Source organism: Pteronotus mesoamericanus, unplaced genomic scaffold (genome assembly GCF_021234165.1).
Source record: "Pteronotus mesoamericanus isolate MK-2021 breed Mesoamerican mustached bat unplaced genomic scaffold, CSHL_Meso_final contig_73, whole genome shotgun sequence".
Lineage (NCBI taxonomy): Eukaryota > Metazoa > Chordata > Mammalia > Chiroptera > Mormoopidae > Pteronotus > Pteronotus mesoamericanus.
The window spans coordinates 32,864,406-32,882,055 of NW_026555245.1; the positions used below are offsets into that span (position 1 = coordinate 32,864,406).

Sequence of the window (17,650 nt, forward strand, 5' to 3'; positions counted from 1 at the left end):
TATTGGCAAATTAATATTAGGTGTTAGACAATTATAGGACAGTCTTTGGAAAAGCAAGTGTTTCTCTTTGCTTTTATTTCTACTGAAGCATTTAAATCAATATTTTACACTGTATGCTTACATCTCTTATTATCTAAGGGTGCTTTTCAAACATGTGTAGGAATTTATGATTTAAAATATTTGGCAAAAGGCTCATTTAACTTATTGATGCAGACATTTTTCTGCTTTTGGGGTTTTTGATCTGTTTTGTTTTTAGTAAAAAATATCTCTGTAAGAACCCCTAGGCATGTGGACAGAGCTTTTGTAAATTATCTCAGTTGGTGACCATAACTTTATGCACCTCCATTCCAATATCCATTTGACTGATGAAAAATCTAAGGCCCTCCTGAGAAGACAAGAGGCATACGCAAGGAGAAGAGCAAAGTCTAACACCCAGATCTCCTAATTCCACATTCACATTTCCTTCCATTCTTCCTTTTAGGGAGATAAGATTAGGAAAAGAAAATAAAAGGGGATGAAAAGCAGTGGTTTCTAAGGTCTTAATAATTAGCACCATAGTTCACTTTTTAAAAGCAAGAAGTCATTGTTGTATCTTCTCTGTTTTAAAACCTTCATTGGGTTCTCTTTGCCTATTGCCAGGTTCAAATTTAGAAGGTATTTATCTCATCTCCTACAATTTCTCACATTAACCCAAAACTCCAACAAAACGAAACTGCGTGAAAACTTGCATGTATGCCAAATCTTTTTATGTCTCTGGGACTCTGCCTACAGTTTCTTCTCCACATATTCTTAACCCCCTTTCATGATCTACTATATTGGTACATCTATTATACTTTTCATTACTATCAAATGTCTACACAATGCTATGTGCTAGGCAGTGTTGGAAGTGCGTCCTAAATATGGGACTGGCCAAAAAGTTCATTCAGTGTTTTAGTAAAAAGACATTTTTCATTTCCGCCAATAACTTTATTGAGCAACATATTCACCACTTTGTTCCACTACTTTCTGCCATCTTTTAGGCAACTTCATAATTTCACCTTCCAAAAGCTTTGTATCTTTTTGAGCAAAGGACTCTTCCAGGTGCCTTTAGTAACCTTCCAGGGAATTAAAATTTTTTCCATTAAGAGAATTTTGTAAAGACAGTAATAAATGGAAATCCAAAGGTGCAATGTCTGGTAAATATGGCAGATGAATCAGAACTTCTCAGCCAAGCTGTTGCAGTTTTTGCCTGGTCACCAAAGAAACATGCAGTCTTGCGTTATCCTAATGGAAGATTATACATCTTCTGTTGCCTAATTCTGGATACTTTTTGGTGAGTGCTGCTTTCAGTTGGTCTAATTGGGAGCAGTACTTGTGGGAATTAATCTTTTGGTTTTCCAAAAAGAGCTAATAATAGAGGACTCCCTTCCAATCTCACCATATACACAGCATCACCTTCTTTGGATGAAGACTGGCCTTTGGTGTGGTTGGTGGTGATTCACTTCACTTGCCCCACGATCTCTTCAGGTCCACATTATTGTAAAGTATCCACTTTTCATCACCCATTACAGTTTGTTTTTAAAATGGAACATTTCTATTACCTTTCAGTAGAGAATCTCATGCAGAAATAGAATCAAGAAGGTTTTTTTCCTTTTCTAGGTTCAGTTGTTGATAGTTGTGAGTTTGTTGTCATTTTATTGTTCCTAGTTTTGATATTCTTTTTCTTAGATAAGTCCCTTTAACATTTCATATAATAAGGGCTTGGTGATGATGAACTCCTTTAATTTTACTTCGTCTGGGAAGCACTTTATCTGCCCTTCCATTCTCAATGATAGCTTTGTTAAATGGAGTGATCTAGGTTGTGGGTCCTTGCTTTTCATGACTTTGAATGCTTCTTTCCAGCCCTTTCCTTCCTGTAAGGTTTCTTTTTTGAGAAATCAGCTGATATGTATGATCCATAGACATGTACTGTGGGCAGGGGGGTGTAGAATTCTGGAGGGAGGGGTGTTGCAGAGTGGAGGGGGTAAAGGGGAGGGAAAAAATGAGACAACTCTAATAGCATAATCAATAAAATATACTTAAAAATGCAAAAAAAAAAGTATATGAAACTACAAATTTGCTTAAGATCAAAAAAAAAGAAGAAATGTTTTTTCACTTAACTTATATGTAACCAAAACATCAAAATGATGAACAGAACTGAGCTGGTGCAAATGATTTTCAGGGCTTGATTTGGATATTTTGAGTGTGTCAGCCATCTCCCATGCGGTATAATGTTGATGGTTCTCAATTAATGTCTCGATTTGATCGCTATCAACTTCAACTGGTCTACCTGACCCTGGAGCATCATCCAGTGAGAAATCTCCAACACAAAACTTCACAAAACACTTTCAATATGTTCCATCAGTCACAACACTTTCTCCATATACTGCATAAAGCTTTCTTTTTTTTTTTTTTGCATTTCAGTTGTGTTCTTATCTTTCCTGAAATAATAAAGCATAATATCTTGAAAATGTTGCTTGTCTTCTTCCATCTTCAATATTAAAATGGCTACACAAAAATTCACCAATTTTGATTTTTTAAATGCACATTGATATGACAGCTGTCACAATACAATCTAACAAAATTGTTTTGAATGAAGTTACAGACAACTAGCACCCTTAGAGCCATCTTATGGAAAAATACTGAACAAACTTTTTGACCAATCAATATTAACTAATAACCCCAGAAGGTAAATTATACTCTCCCATTTTACAGATGACAAACTGACATATAAAAACAGAAAAATAAAGCCTGGATTACAGAAAGAGGATTCTAGTTTCAAACTGTGTACTCTAATCCACTATACTATGTCACATATGCACTTGAAATTTCAACACTGAAAACCATCACATTCTGCCAACACTGATGTCTAAATGATATGCTATCAAAGGCCTCTGGGTTGCAGAATTCATTACCTTGTAAATGCACCATCAACTAGAGCCTATCTTGAATCTTTCCAGACTGAGAAGCCTGATATTATTTAGTAATCACATCAAAAACAGATCCTTACCTTGCAAGTGGACTCACAATGACTTGGTCCAAGAGATTAATGTTTCAAACTAAATGCCAGTTTATTAACTTACAATGAAAAATAGGACTGTCTATCACATGGACCAGAATATTCATGTCAGCATGACCGGCACACTCTGCCTTTTAGCAGTCATGAAAGGCCAGATCATTCTTGGCAAGTTGGTTGGCCCATGTGGCATCATAACAAGGGATGTTTCTGGGAAGAGCAGGACGTTCATTGGCATCAACTCCATTAGCGTGAGGCATCTACATCATGAGAGCAACAACCTTGCCAATGAGACCTGGAGGACTTCAAGTTTATTGGTCCTTTTCCTGGGACACTTCTGTGCTAGGCACTGACACCATGTATCTGTCATTCTTCTCTTTACTATTATTCTTTTCTTTGCCACATTTCATTGTTAATGCATATTAATATATTCAATCTTGTTATGGTCAAATGTTTCAGTCTAGGACCTTTCTATCTCTTTAGGATAGTTTTTTTTAATTAATTTATTTTTTCAAATACATTTGTCTCTGCCTACCCCCCACCACTTTCCCTTGACCCCTCCCTCCCTCCCTCCCTCCCTTCCTCCCTCAACTCTTCCCCTTTGGTTTTGTCCATGAGTCCTTGCTATATGTTCTTTAGGATAGTTTTTATGTAATTATATTTTCAGATAACATTTTCCTTTTTGGTAACATTCTCAAGATCTAGCACAAAAACTATGTAGCCTTTCCTTCATTGAATATAATTGAGTGATTTTCTTAACAGCAAAAACTAAGTCATATTCATTCCCAGAAGTACATGCATTGCCCAGCACATAAAAAGAGCTCAATGAACACTTCTTGAACAAGCAAGTGAATTAGGAGGTAGTAAAGCAGCATGTTTATGAGTGTAAGCACTGAAACCAGATGGCCGGTTTTCAAATCTCAGCTCCATTACTTAATGGTTTTGTGATTTTGACAAGTTACTTAACCTCCCTAAGCTTCAATTTTTTTATTTGTAAAATGGGCATAATGATAGTACCCTGTTTCCCAGGGTTCCCGAGTTGGTTAAATAAGTAAAAACAGACTTAGAAATGTACCTTAAGCTCCATAACTATTAGTTATTAGTATAATTATTCTCTCAGAATTTTGAATTGTATTTTTACTTTTTTTCTTTTTTTAATTAATTTATTTTTCCAAATACATTTGTCTCTTCTTTATTTTCTATTGAATGCATTGAGGTGACATTGGTTAATAGAAGTACATAGCGTTCAGGTGTACAATTCTATAATGTATCATCTGTATATTGTACTGCGTGACCACCACCCAAAGTGTCCTCCCATCATCATTTATCTCCTCTTTACCCTCTTCTACCGCCCCCCAGTCCCCTTTCCTTCTGGTAGTCACCATACTGTTGTCAGTGTATATGAGATTTTTATTTTTCTTAACCCTTCATCTTTATCACCCAGCCCCTCAACCTCCCTCTACTCTTACATCTGTCAGTCTGTTCTCTGTATCTATGAGTCTGTTTCTATTTTGTTTGTTAGTTTATTTTGTTCATTGGATTCCACATGTAAGTGAAATCATATGGTACTTCTCTTTCTCTGACTGGATAATTTCACTTAGCATAACGCTCTGCAGGTCCATCCATGCTGTCACAAAGGGTAAGATTTCCTCCTTTTTTTTACAACTGGATAGTATTCTATTGTGTAAATGTACCATGGCTTTTTATCTACTCATCTAGTGAGGGACACTTGGGCTGCTTCTAAATCTTGGCTATTGTAAGTAGCACTGCAATGAACATAGAAGTGCGTATATTCTTTCAAATTAGTGCTTTGGGTTTCTTAGGATATATTCCCAGAAGTGGGATCACTGGGTCATAAGGCCATTCCATTTTTAATTCTTTGAGGTAACTTCACACTGCTTTCCACAATGGCTGCACCAGTCTGCATTCCTACTAACAGTGCACAAGGGTTCCCTTTTCTCCCAACCTCACCACCACTTGTTATTTGTTGATTTATTGTTGATAGTCATTCTGACAGGTGTGAGGTTGTATCTCCTTGTGGTTTTAATTTGCATTTCTCTCATAATTTGTGACCTTGAACATCTTTTCATATGTATATCGACCATCTGTATGTCCTCTTTGGAGATGTCTATTCAGGTCTTTTGCCCATGTTTTCATTGGGTCGTTTGGTGTTTTGGTGTTGGGTTATGTGAGTTCTTTATAAATTTTGGATATTAACCACTTACCAGATGTATCATTGGCAAATATGTTCTCCCATTCAGTGGGTTGTCTTTTTATTTTGTTGATGGTTTCCTTTGCTGAGCAAAAGATTTTTAGTTTAATGTAGTCCAATTTGTTCATTTTTTCTTTGGTTCCCTTGCCTGAGGAAATATATCAGAAAAAAGTATTGCTGCAAGAAATGTCCAAGATTTTACTGCCTACGTTTTCTTCTAGGACTTTTATGGTTTTGAGACTAACATTTAAGTCAAAGTGACTTATTTTGAAAAGAGCAGAGTACTGCTGTTCTTATGTCATCACTGAATGCTTAGTCAAAAATTGATTGTTTTTGTTCACAAGAGTTCAGTAAGATGAACACTCCCATGTATTACTGGTGGGAGTATGTAATGGTAAATATTTTGTGGAATGTAATTTATCAAGAGCTTATAAAAGTTCATTCCCTTTAGTCCAGCAATTCTTCTAGAAATTTATCTATCCTAAAGCCATAGTCAGAAATTTGGATAAAGCATATGCATGGATATGGTTCATTACACTCTCATTTATCAAACCCCAATTTGGAAATTACTTCAAGTAATAAGAGAATGATTATACAAATTGTATCATTTGATGGAATATTAGGTAACTCTAAAACTGTTAACTTTAAAGGTATATAATAGTGTAGAAAAATACCTCCAAAAATTATAAGTAGGAAAAAAAAGCTACAAAATTATATAAATGATGTGATTTTTTCCTACACTGAAGAGAAATCAATAAATCAAAATAATAGTGATTAGACGAGGTAACTATGAGGGATTTTTTTTCTTTTATGTAAACTTTCTTTTCTAAAATTTCTACAATGAACATCTATTCTAGAAATAAAAATAATTCTTTAAGAATTATGATTTTTATATCCATTTTGTAATTTTATAAGACAATGAGTATTAAGTCCAATTTTTATCACATTCATGATCTGAGTTCTTTTCTGAGAAATATCTCCAGTTTTATACCAGAAATAATTAAAATAGGAATAACTTATTATGTTTCAGAAAAACTTGCATTTATATATTTGGTTACATAAGAACTAAGTACTTATTTTGACAACTTTAGATCTGCTCAATTTAGTCTTTGATAGTAACTCTTATAAGAACATATGCAGAAGACAAAATCGGCTCTTATATGAGTATTAGGAGAGAATTCTTTTTATAAGAAAATAGTTCAAATATTGAACTTTTCATCAGTATTAATGAGGTGTTCTTTTTTTCCTTTTTTCCACCTAGGAGCTGTGAGGGAAGAAATATTCGCTATAGAACATGCAGTAATGTGGTAAGTTTTGAGGTTATATGATTGTGATAATGTATTTTTGTTTTGGTATATTTGTTACTTTTATTATTTTTTTAATTCTTGTTTCCTTTTTATTGAATTTATTGGGATGACACAGGTTAACAAATTTATACAGGATTCAGATGCACAATTCTACAAAACATCATCTGTACACTGTATTGTGTGTTCACCAATCCAAGTCTGGTCTCTGTCCATCAATATTTATTCCCCCATACTCTCCTCCACCTCCTCCCATCCACGCTCCCCCTGGTAATCACCACACTATTGTCCATTTCCATGAGTTCATATTTTTTTTCTTTATCCCTCCACTCACTCCAATTCCCCTCCCCAACCCCCAACAGATATTGTAAATAATGCTGCAATGAATGTAGGGGTGCATATATTCTTTCAAACTGGTGTTTCAAGTTTATTCAGATAAATTCCCAGAAGTGGAATCACTGGGTCATATGGCAGTTTCATTTTTAATTTTTTGAGGTAACTCCATACCATTTTCTGCAGTGACTGCACCAATCTGCATTCCTACCAACAGTGCACAAAAAGTTCCCTTTTCTCCACATACTTGCCAACACTTATTTATTGATTTGTTGATGATAGCCATTGTGACAGGTATGAGGTGGTATCTCATTGTGGCTTTAATTTGCATTTCTCTAATGATTAGTGATATTGAACATCTTTTTATACGTCTATTGGCCATCTATAGGTCCTCCTTGGAGAAGTGTCTATTCAGGTCCTTTGCCCATTTTTTCATTGGATTGTGTTGTTGTTGTTGTAATTTTTGAGGGGGTTGGTGTTGATTTGTGTAAGTTCTTTATAAATTTTGGATATTAATCACTTATCAGATGTATCATTGGTGAATATGTTCTCCCATTCAGTGTGCTGACTTTTCATTTTGTTGATGGTTTCCTTTGCTGCAAAAATGTTTTCTTTTGATGTAGTTCATTTTTTTCTTTTGTTTCCCTTGCCCAGGGAGATGATTCAGAAAAAATATTGTTATGAGAAATGTTTGAGATTTTACTGCCTATGTTTTCTTCTAGGATTTTTATGGTTTTGAGTCTAACATTTAATTCTTTCATACATTTTGCATTTAGTATTGTGTATGGTGTAAGAAGGTGGTCTAGTTTCTTTCCTTTTCTTTCTTTTTTTTTTTTTTGCATGTATCTGTCCAATTTTCCCAACACCATTTATTAAAAAGACTGTCTTTACCCCATTGTATGTTCTTGCCTCCTTTGTCAAATATTAATTGACTATAAAGACAAGGGTTTATTTTTCACTTTATTCAGTGTCATTGATTTATGTTTTTACGCCAGTACCATGCTCTTTGATTACTATGGCCTCGTAATATAGTTTGATATTAGGTAGCATAATTCCACCAACTTTGTTCTTTCTCAGGACTGCTGTGGCTATTCAGGGTTTCTTGTGGTTTCATATAAATGTTTGATATATTTGTCCTAGCTCTGTGAAGTACCCACTGATATCTTGATAGGAATTGTTTTGAATCTATAAATTGGTTTGGGTAGTATGGACTTTTTAAAAAGATTTTATTTATTTACTTTTAGAGAAAGTAGAAGGGAGGGAACAAGAGAGGGAGAGAAACATCAATGTGTGAGAAAAACATTGATCATTTGCCTCTTGCACATCCCAAATCAGCAATCAAACTGGCAACCTTTCAGTTTGTAGGCCGGCACTCAATCCACTGAGCCACACCAGCCAAGGCTGGTTAGTGTGGACATTTTAATGATAGTAATTGCTCCTATCCATGAACATGGTATATGCTTCTACTTAAATATCTTCTTCAAATTTTTCTTCAGTGTCTTATAATTTTCTGAGTACAGGTCTTTTACATCCTTGGTTAAATTTATTCCTAGGATTTTTATTCTTTTTTGAAGCAATTATAAATGGGGTTGTTTTCTTAGTTTCTCTTCTGATAGCTCATCATTGGTGTATAAAATGCAACTGATTTCTGGATATTCATTTTGTATCCTGCTACTTTACTGAATTCACTTATCAGTTCTAGTAGTTTTTTGGTAGAATCTTTAGGGTTTTTTATATACAGTATTATGCCATCTGCAAATAATGACAGTTTTACTTCTTCCTTTCCAATTTGGATGAATTCATTTCTTCTTCTTGTCTGATTGCTGTGGGAAGGACTTCCAATACTATGTTGAGTAAGAGTGGTGAGAGCAGATATCCCTGTATGGTTCCCAATCTTAGGGGAAATGCTTGTAGTTTTTAGCCATTGAATATGGTGTTGACTGTGGGTTTTGTCACATATGACCTTTTTTATGCTGAGGTATGTTCCCTCTGTTCCCACTTTGCTGAGAGTTTTTATCATAAATATGTGCTAAATTTTATCAAATGCTTTTTCTGCATTTATTTATTATGATGTGGATTTTATTCTTAATTTTGTTTATGTGGTGTATCACATTTATTGATTTTCCCAGATTGAGAGGGAAGGAATGACAACCAGTCCAAGTGGAGGAGACATAGTAGGCAACTTTGGAGGCAGGAATATTTAAGGTGTGTTCTGAACACTAATTTGAGTAGATTATGCTTGGTAGTATGGAAGAAAAGAATTGAAAGATATTTTTTTGTAGTGTTTTCAGCTGTGTTCTCCAATTATTTTTAATTTATTTTAATTTATTTTTTCAAATACATTTGTCTCTGCCTACCCCCCACCACTTTCCCTTGCCCCCTCCCTCCATCCCTCCCTCAGCTCTTCCCCTTTGGTTTTGTCCATGAGTCCTTTTAGATTACATCATGAATAGATTTGAATGCTGCACTTCCAAGTTTGTATTATTTCAATGAATAATGGGGGGTCACTAGAGGTTTTGGAGCAAGGGTATGACATTATAGTTTCACTTTAGGAAGTTTAATTCTTTAGTGATATGAGGGATGCACTGGAACAGGAAATAAGTGAGGAGCAAAAAGTAATGAGAATTTAACCAGGAAGAAATAAATACAAAAGAGATCAAAATTGAGATCACTTTGCAAGACTTAAGCAATTAAAATGGGAGTGATGAGTTGAAGTAGGAATAAAGAAAACAGAGGCATATGTGTATTTAGAGCTCTTGTCCTTGCTGATCCCACTGTTAGAGAAGCTCTTGCATGGTAGACATTTTCCTTAGTCTACTTACTCTCAGCTCAAATGCAGCCCCCTGAAAGAGGTTTCCTGGACCATTTTATCTAATTTGGTTGTCCCACTGCCCAAACTCATCCTTCACAATAGTCTGTCAATCACATTTCACTTTTCTTATAGCACTTACCTCTACCAAATTTATGCAATATAATTACTTATTTGTTTTCTATTTTCCCAGCCTAGAATGTAAATTTCACAAGAATAGGAGCCTCATTCATCTTGTCCACTACTGTATATCCAATGCCTAGAACTGTTGACTTACATGTAATAAGCATACAGTAGATATTTGCCAAATGCAAAAAGAGTACCCAGGCTTTTGGAAGAATGTCAAATGTCATTATCAAATGTAAGAAAGTTGGGAGGAAGTTTTGGAGAAGAAAATAATAAATTTGATTTAGGGATACAACTGAGTTAGATATGCAGACTGGACTTGTACCTGATATGTTCGACTAGGCAATGGGTGTTTCATTTAAGGAAAGAGATCAGGGCTCAAGCCATAGTAACACAAAGTAAGAAATACAGAATTTGAAGATTTGGTAGCAGTTTGTTTGGTACAGTGGATAGAATGATGAGAGAAGAGAATCTCAGGACTCTGGTGAATGTCTACATTCAGGAAGAAAGGGGACACAGTGCCAGGTAAGCCATCAAAGGCACCTTGAGAGAAGTAAAAGAAGAAATAAGAGAGAATTCCTGATGATACTCAATAGGATAAATGTTGAGAAGAAGTTCAAGTATGAAAAAGGGCTAATGAGGCCCCTTTCATACTTACAGTATATTAGGAACAAAATCATGATTACAAGGAATTAAAAAGATATATTCACAAGGAAATGGAGTCTATGGGTATGGGCTATTCTTATAAAGTATTAACTGAGACATCTCATGATTTGTAGAGTCACGAAAGGGTGGGTAAGTTGTTTACAATGAGAGGATCTTGAGAGATGAGCTGATCTAGAGCAGCAGTTTTCAACCTCTTTCATCCCATGGCACCTCTAAACTAATTACTGAAATTCTGCAGCACACTAAAAAGTATATTTTTTGTCAAGCTGACAAAAGGTAATTTTGATTCACTCACACTGAATGGCTATTGTATTGACTGTTGCTATTTTTTTATTTGACATACTAAGGGAAAAGAGGTCGGTGCCCCTGACTACATAGTCAGGTATTGCATGTTTTAAAAATTCTTGCAGCACACCAGTGTGCCACTGCACACTGGTTGAAAATTGCTGAGCTGCTAGAATGCAGACTTGATTATGGGAAAGTTGACTTTCCTCCTACCTTAGGTGTGGCTCTTGGCTGGAAAACGGCCCAACATTCAGGTTCCCTAACTGACTCCTGCAGTTATTATTTACTACAGCATCTGTCTAGACTCCAGAGGTATTTTCACTGGTCTGAATGTTGTTCCAGAAGTTTTGTGTGTGTGTGTGTGTATGTGTGTGTGTTTTCAAATTCTGATCAAGGAAAGCCTGTAGCATAATGTTCATTCCTTACATGTGTTACTATTTGACTCTTGAAATAAGGCATAAATGTGCTCTGACTTTATGCTATACAAAGGCCATATGAGGAAAAAAATGGACAGATGAGTCAAATGGGAATCTACCTTGTATCAACCATTAAGAACAATGTGGAGGGGGAATCAAGATGGCGGAGGAGTGAGTGGAAGTCACAGTGACCTCCTCCCGGGACCAACCTGGAATTACAAATAAATGGTGGAGAAATCACCTGAACAAACAACTGAACAAGAGTGAGAGAGGAGCCTCATAACCTCGGAGACAAAAGAATTGGCTTTAGCGCAATCTAACTGCCACTTACCCTGGTCTCCGGCAAAGGCGGGAGCATAGGAGGATAGAGATGCCTGAAGAGAAACTGGGGAGGAAGGCTTTGGGGAGAGAAATGAGAGACTAGCCAGCAGGATCTTGGTGTTGACTCATCCTCCATGTGGCAGCAGACATCTTGGGCAGGCAGAGACCACTCCCCCTGAGCGGTACCAGCGTCAAAGGACCCAATAGTCCCACCCCCACACAGGATTCCACCCCACCCTGTGCTGTCTAAGCTGCCTGCTGAGTGCAGAGTGGCAGCCACAGGCAATAGATACCTGGCTAATGCGGGTGCAGAGAGGTCTGGTGACACTTGAGGAGAGACTGGGGACAGAGGCTTTGGGGAGACAATGGAGAGAGTAGCCAGCGGGATCCCAGTGTGGACTCCTCCCTGATACACAGAAGCGTGAAAGGACCCAATAATCCAGCCCCAGGAGGGACTCCGCCCCACCCTGAGCTAAGGCGGCCTGCTGAGTGCAGAGTGAATAGATTAACAGCTGAAGGAGACAGACACAAACAGTAGATTACTGGAAGTCTCAAACAGACTGCCTAAGGTTGGACAGGGTCAACATCTGACATCATCAGAGGCAGATCCAGAAAGTAAAAACAGTGGTCTCCAACCATAGAAGTTCACACCACAAAGTCAGGAAATCAAGACAGATCAACTTAAGAAGCAGAAGCAAAAGAGAAGAGTCTCGCAAATAATGGGAAGACAAAGATATACACCCCACTCAAAGAGAAAGGAGGAATACCCAGAAAGAGAACTAAATGAAATAGAGGCAAGTAAACTATCAGATATTGACTTCCAAACAACGGTTCTAAGGAAGCTCAATTAACTCAGTGAGCTCAGAGAGAATTAAAAAAACTACAAGGAAACTATGAGAAACTTAGAGCAAACTCTATCAGCATGAAAAAGAACATAGAAACTATCAATAAGAGACAAGAGGAAATGAAGAATACAATTTCTGAATTGAAGAACACAGTAGAAGGAATCAAAAGCAGGCTAGATGAAGCTGAGGACCGAATCAGTGAACTGGAGGACAAGGTAGAAAAAAGCTCCCAGAAAGAGCAAGAAAATGAAAAAAGACTCAAAAAGAATGACAAGACATTGCGGGAAATGCAGGACAACCTGAAACGTAATAATATCTGCATAATAGGGATACCAGGAGGAGGAGAGGATGAGGAAGGGATAGAGGACCTGTTGGAAAAAGTCATGATGGAAAACTTCCCTAATTGGAGAAGAGAAAAAGTCACACAAGCCCAGGAAGCACAGAAGGTCCCATTCAAGAGGAACCCAATGAGGCCCACTCCAAGGCACATCATCATTAAAATGGCAAATATCAAAGACAAACAAAGGCAAATATCCAAAGCAAGCAAGGGAGAAACAGGTAGTAATATTAAGGGAGTCCCAATATGGCTAGCAGCTGACTTCTCAACAGAAACACTACAAGCCAGAAGGGAATGGCAAGAAATATTCCAAGTCATGAAAAGCAAAGACCTGCAACCAAGACTGCTCTACCCAGCAAGGCTCTCAATTAAAATGGAGGGGAAATAAGGAGTTTCTCAGACAAAAGAAGGCTAAAAGAATATACCTCCACCAAACCAGCACTGCAAAATGTGCTAAAGGGACTACTTTAAGATGAAGAAAAAGAGTCTATGAATACCCAGTTCCTTTCAGAGTTGCCGACACCTGATATTACCAATATTTTTAATACTCATTAATCTGATTATGACAATGATGTTATTTTAATTGTTCCTTTACTATTTGTTGAAACTAAACCTGTTTTAGTATAAAAAAACCCAATGTGATGACTTCTATGCCATAAACCTTTACAACCTCAATGATGAGAATTATTGGTTGAGATGGATGGTGAAGTCTGTAGCAGGATGGGAACTTCATTTCTACTGTCTCATTGGCTCTCTTCACTGACTCTGTTGAGGATGGCAGATCTTTTCACTAAGTATTGCCAGTTACTAAACCATCACAGATATCTTCGTTGGTCTGCATTCAGATCCAAATCCAGTATACCCTAGACATAACACTTGTGAAGAATTACAGAATTTTAGAGCTAGAAGGGACTTTGGAATCATTCAGTTCACCCTCTCATGGTCTGGGTGTATAAAATAACCCTCCCCAAGAGAATTATACCCTTGCCCAGGATCATTCTGTTGTCTCTGGCCATCTGTCAGCTGCCTTTGTCTCTTGTGGGAATGCTGCACCTAAAACATTCCACAGTAACAGCACTAGAGACCATAAAGTGAATTATATCAAACTGAGGATGAAGCAAAATGGCTTAGGAAAAGACATCCTATTTCTAAAGCAAATCTCAAACCTTCTCACCAGCGCCACTTTGGTCCCAGGAACAATTAGTACTCACCTGAACTATTGCTACAGCCTCCTAACTAGCATTTCTGCTTCCACTCCCTTCTATGCCACCCTTCTCTAGAGTGACCCTGCAGCTAAATCTATCTTTTGTAATAATAAGTTCAGCTCTCTTTTCTCCTCTTAAAGTTCTCCAGTAATTTCCCTTTGCACTTAAACTGTAACACTGTCTGACGTCTGCATGATCTAGCTCCTTCTACCTTCAGTTGCATATTTTCTTGTCTTCCAATATGCTTCCACTTGCATTCTATATTCTAGACATACTAGGCTTTATTTTTCTTTGACTACACCTACTTCCTTCACAGATCAAAGCCTTTCCACTAAGTGTTCCTTCTCTCTGGATTGGTCTTCCTCTGATACTCACACAGCTGGTTCCTTCCTGTCATTCAAATATCACTCTGCAAGTGGATTTCTGACTATCCATTCCAAAGCAGCCACTGATCACCCAATTCTCAGCAGAACATTGATCATTAACTGGTGTGTGTGTGTATGTGTGTGTATGTTAAATAATTTGTTTGCATGTTTGTTCATAATCTGGTTTCCTCCACTAGGATGAAAGCTTCAGGAGAACTAGGTCCTCACCAATGTATTCCAGTACCGAGAACAATCCTTATGCTCAATTATTCTTTGGATGAATGGAGAATGTTTTGTTTCCATGTGCTAAAAACATTTTTAGTTATTTCAACCATTCCTTAGAAGACAGAAATACCTTGCTGATTCATCTCCCTTGGAGTTCTAGAAGAGGTATAGAAATGTGACCATTTTTTGTTTGTTCGTTTGTTTTTTAGAACAGTAAAGTTTTGCAGTGGAGCAATACAACCTTAAAAAAGAACTTAAGAGCACTATCAGCTACCAGAGGCATCTTGGCCTATAATGTTGCTAATTGTGATGACTGTCTCCTGAATCTCAAATCTTGCCAAGATTAAGGATAGGGATCAAAAACAGAACAGACAAACAAACAAAAACTAGTGTATGAATAACAGCATTAGTCTAAACATTTTGAAAGTCAATTTAAAATGCCTAATTAAAATCAAAGAGTTCAGATTAGAGATTTAATTTGAATAAACATGAGGATGTGACCTAAGGAGAGCTTTCTCAGGGGCCCCAGGGAAGATCTCTGATCCCTAAATGACTCACTGGATTGGTTTGCCTGCTAACATCTACTGCTTCTCCTAACAGTATCTTTAGTCTTTCCTTCCAGAAAAAGAGAGACTTGCAACATTCCTGAAAAAAAGCTAGGAGTTTAAATAAGGAAATGTTAGATGAACTATGTCCTTAAGAATGAAAGTATCTACTTGGGCCAAGCTAGAAATAGTATTAAGAAGGTACTCTGGCTATAAGAATTATGCAAACATTATGGGAACTTTTAATGTTCTTCTATTGATACACTTTGTAGAGCGATTAACAATAAAACCTTAAAAGTTATGAACTAATTTTTCAGGCAAGCCAGAGAAACTGGGAAAATGAGATTTGTTCTCCTCCTTGGCCTTGGGGAACAAGAACGCCCACCAAAATGTTATATATATCAGCTCTATGAAAAAAATAGAAGAAATGTCAATCTTTGGAAGAGATGTGGTTTAGAAGAGCCCCAGGAAGCTGTCCAGGGATTAAGGAGTGCCCATGGAGACTTAGCTAGCAAGAGACCCTTAAGTTTCTTCAAAACAAGTATACAAAATGAGAATATTGAACTGAATATTTCTGAACTTTTTAGTTTGAAAAATTGGAATGTGATTATGAAAAAATAATTTCTTATGAGGTTTTTTTATTTGTGTTTTTGGCAGTGTTGCTTCCATAATGGCCAAAAGTTAGAGGGGAAAAAAGCTTCAACTTACTTAAAGACTCTAGTTTATCATTTAAAAAAAAAAACAGTATCAGTTTGATTCTACAAGCTATAAAGAGTTGGCTCATGTAATGCTATGGGTTTTAAGTCATATTAGGTCAGAGTCTTAGCCTGCATTCATCTCTGAAAATGCTCATAGTGATAGCAAGGAAATTGTGACTTATTTCTGAAGAGTCTTAAAGAAATGGGAGGCAGACAGACAACTGCTCCTGATGCTTTAGGCATTCATCTACTTAAGACAGTTTGGACCCTCCCACTATTCCAAAAGCTAGAAAAAAAAGGATAAGGTAAGAAGATTCTTTAATAACATCATGGTATTTATTTTAAACTAATGTATGAAATATCACTGCAATAAAAGGAGTAGTAAAGAAGCTAAAGTATATTTCCATCAAAAAGAATTTTATAACATTTCTAAAACAATTTGGCCAATACCATTTTTTAATTAAAAAAATACTAAGCTATTTGATTCTTTTAATCAGCTACAGTTGAGTGAGGGTTGTGTGGATGTGTGTGTACATGTGTGTGATGAAAACAATGGGTATGTCATGTTATCTGGCACCTCGTATCCTAGATGGAAATAGAGAAATGAACTAGGCAAAATTTTCCATTGAACAATTACTCTTATGTCCAATGACTATGTCTCCTATTTCCTTATATTATCCCTGGTCAGGAGCTTAAAAACGTATATTTTTCATTCATTTTAGTCTCTCTCATCTCATCTGTATTTGGATCATGTCACTTCCAATGTTCCATTTTATCTATTACTGCTTCAGTGCAGGAATGGCAAGACTAAGTCCCAGTCCCTGCTGACCATGAACTCAGTCAACTCAAGCTCTCTAACTTATGTCAAGCAAGCTCTTTTTGCTACTCCAAAATTCTTTCATCTTGTTTCCACTCGGTTTCCTCTGTGGCTCTTCTAGGCCTATATGCTCACTTTCCCAAGTCCAACTCCCTTTCTTTACTTTCAGCAGATGACTTAGGAAATTTTTCTGCAGAGAACTTTGAGCCTGTTCTTCATGTGAAGTCATGTGAGAAAAGTCTCAACTTTTCTCTTTCTCCAAAATCTTTCTAAGCCCTCTTCATTTCTTTCTCAGTTTGTGTCTGCTTTCTAGAATAAAGGATACTCGTATGTGCTTTTCCTTTATCAAGATTCCTTTATCAAGATTCCTCTTCTTCTTGTCATCCACTATCTCCTTTGGCATCAAGTATACCCTTGTCTCCATATATCTTCAGTTTCTCCCTGTAGATCAGCTATTTTCAACTGGTGTGCCACAAGGATTTTTAAAACATGCACTACCTGACTATTTAGTCAGGGATACTGACCTCTTTCCCCTAATATTGTCAAATAAAAATAATGACAACAGCCTACACAACAATAACCACCCAGTGAGAATGAATCAAAATTATACTTATTTTTTGTGTGATCAGTAAAAAAATATATTTTTGGTGTGACACGTAATTTTAGTAGTTAGTTTATGTGTGCCATGAGATGAAAAAGGTTGAAAATCACTGTAGTAGCTGAAAATAAGCCATGGTGCTACCTGTCAGGGCTATATATTTGTTCACTTGCTCTCTTATTCATTCTCATGTTTAATTTCTCAGTTATTTAACCAACACTTATTGAGCACTCTAACTATGCTTTAGAGATGTGAGGAGCTGCTTCCATTAACAAAAGATCAGGGTACCATTCATCAGGGAAATCAGAGTCAAGTAAAAAATACAAATATACATCACATAATCCATTCAAATGTAGTGAACACTGTCAGTACAGAGGCAAGCACACAGTCCTAAGAGGTTACAGAAGGACCATGTCTGATTCTCTCACCACAGTACACCCAGTAACTAACATGAAGAGCCTAGTACTGTGCTTCTGGAACCACGTCCCAGGAGACACAGAAAATGCACA

At 36.7% G+C, this 17,650-nt stretch overlaps 1 protein-coding gene across 1 annotated transcript in view; it reads left to right on the forward strand.

The window, feature by feature from the left end:
* ADAMTSL1 (ADAMTS like 1) overlaps window positions 1-17,650 on the forward strand; it is an 890,629-nt gene that overhangs the window by 535,329 nt on the left and 337,650 nt on the right. Inside the window, exon 4 of the mRNA XM_054583189.1 lies at window positions 6,508-6,553. Coding sequence (XP_054439164.1) covers window positions 6,508-6,553 — 46 coding nt within the window. The remainder of the gene's footprint in view (window positions 1-6,507; window positions 6,554-17,650) is intronic.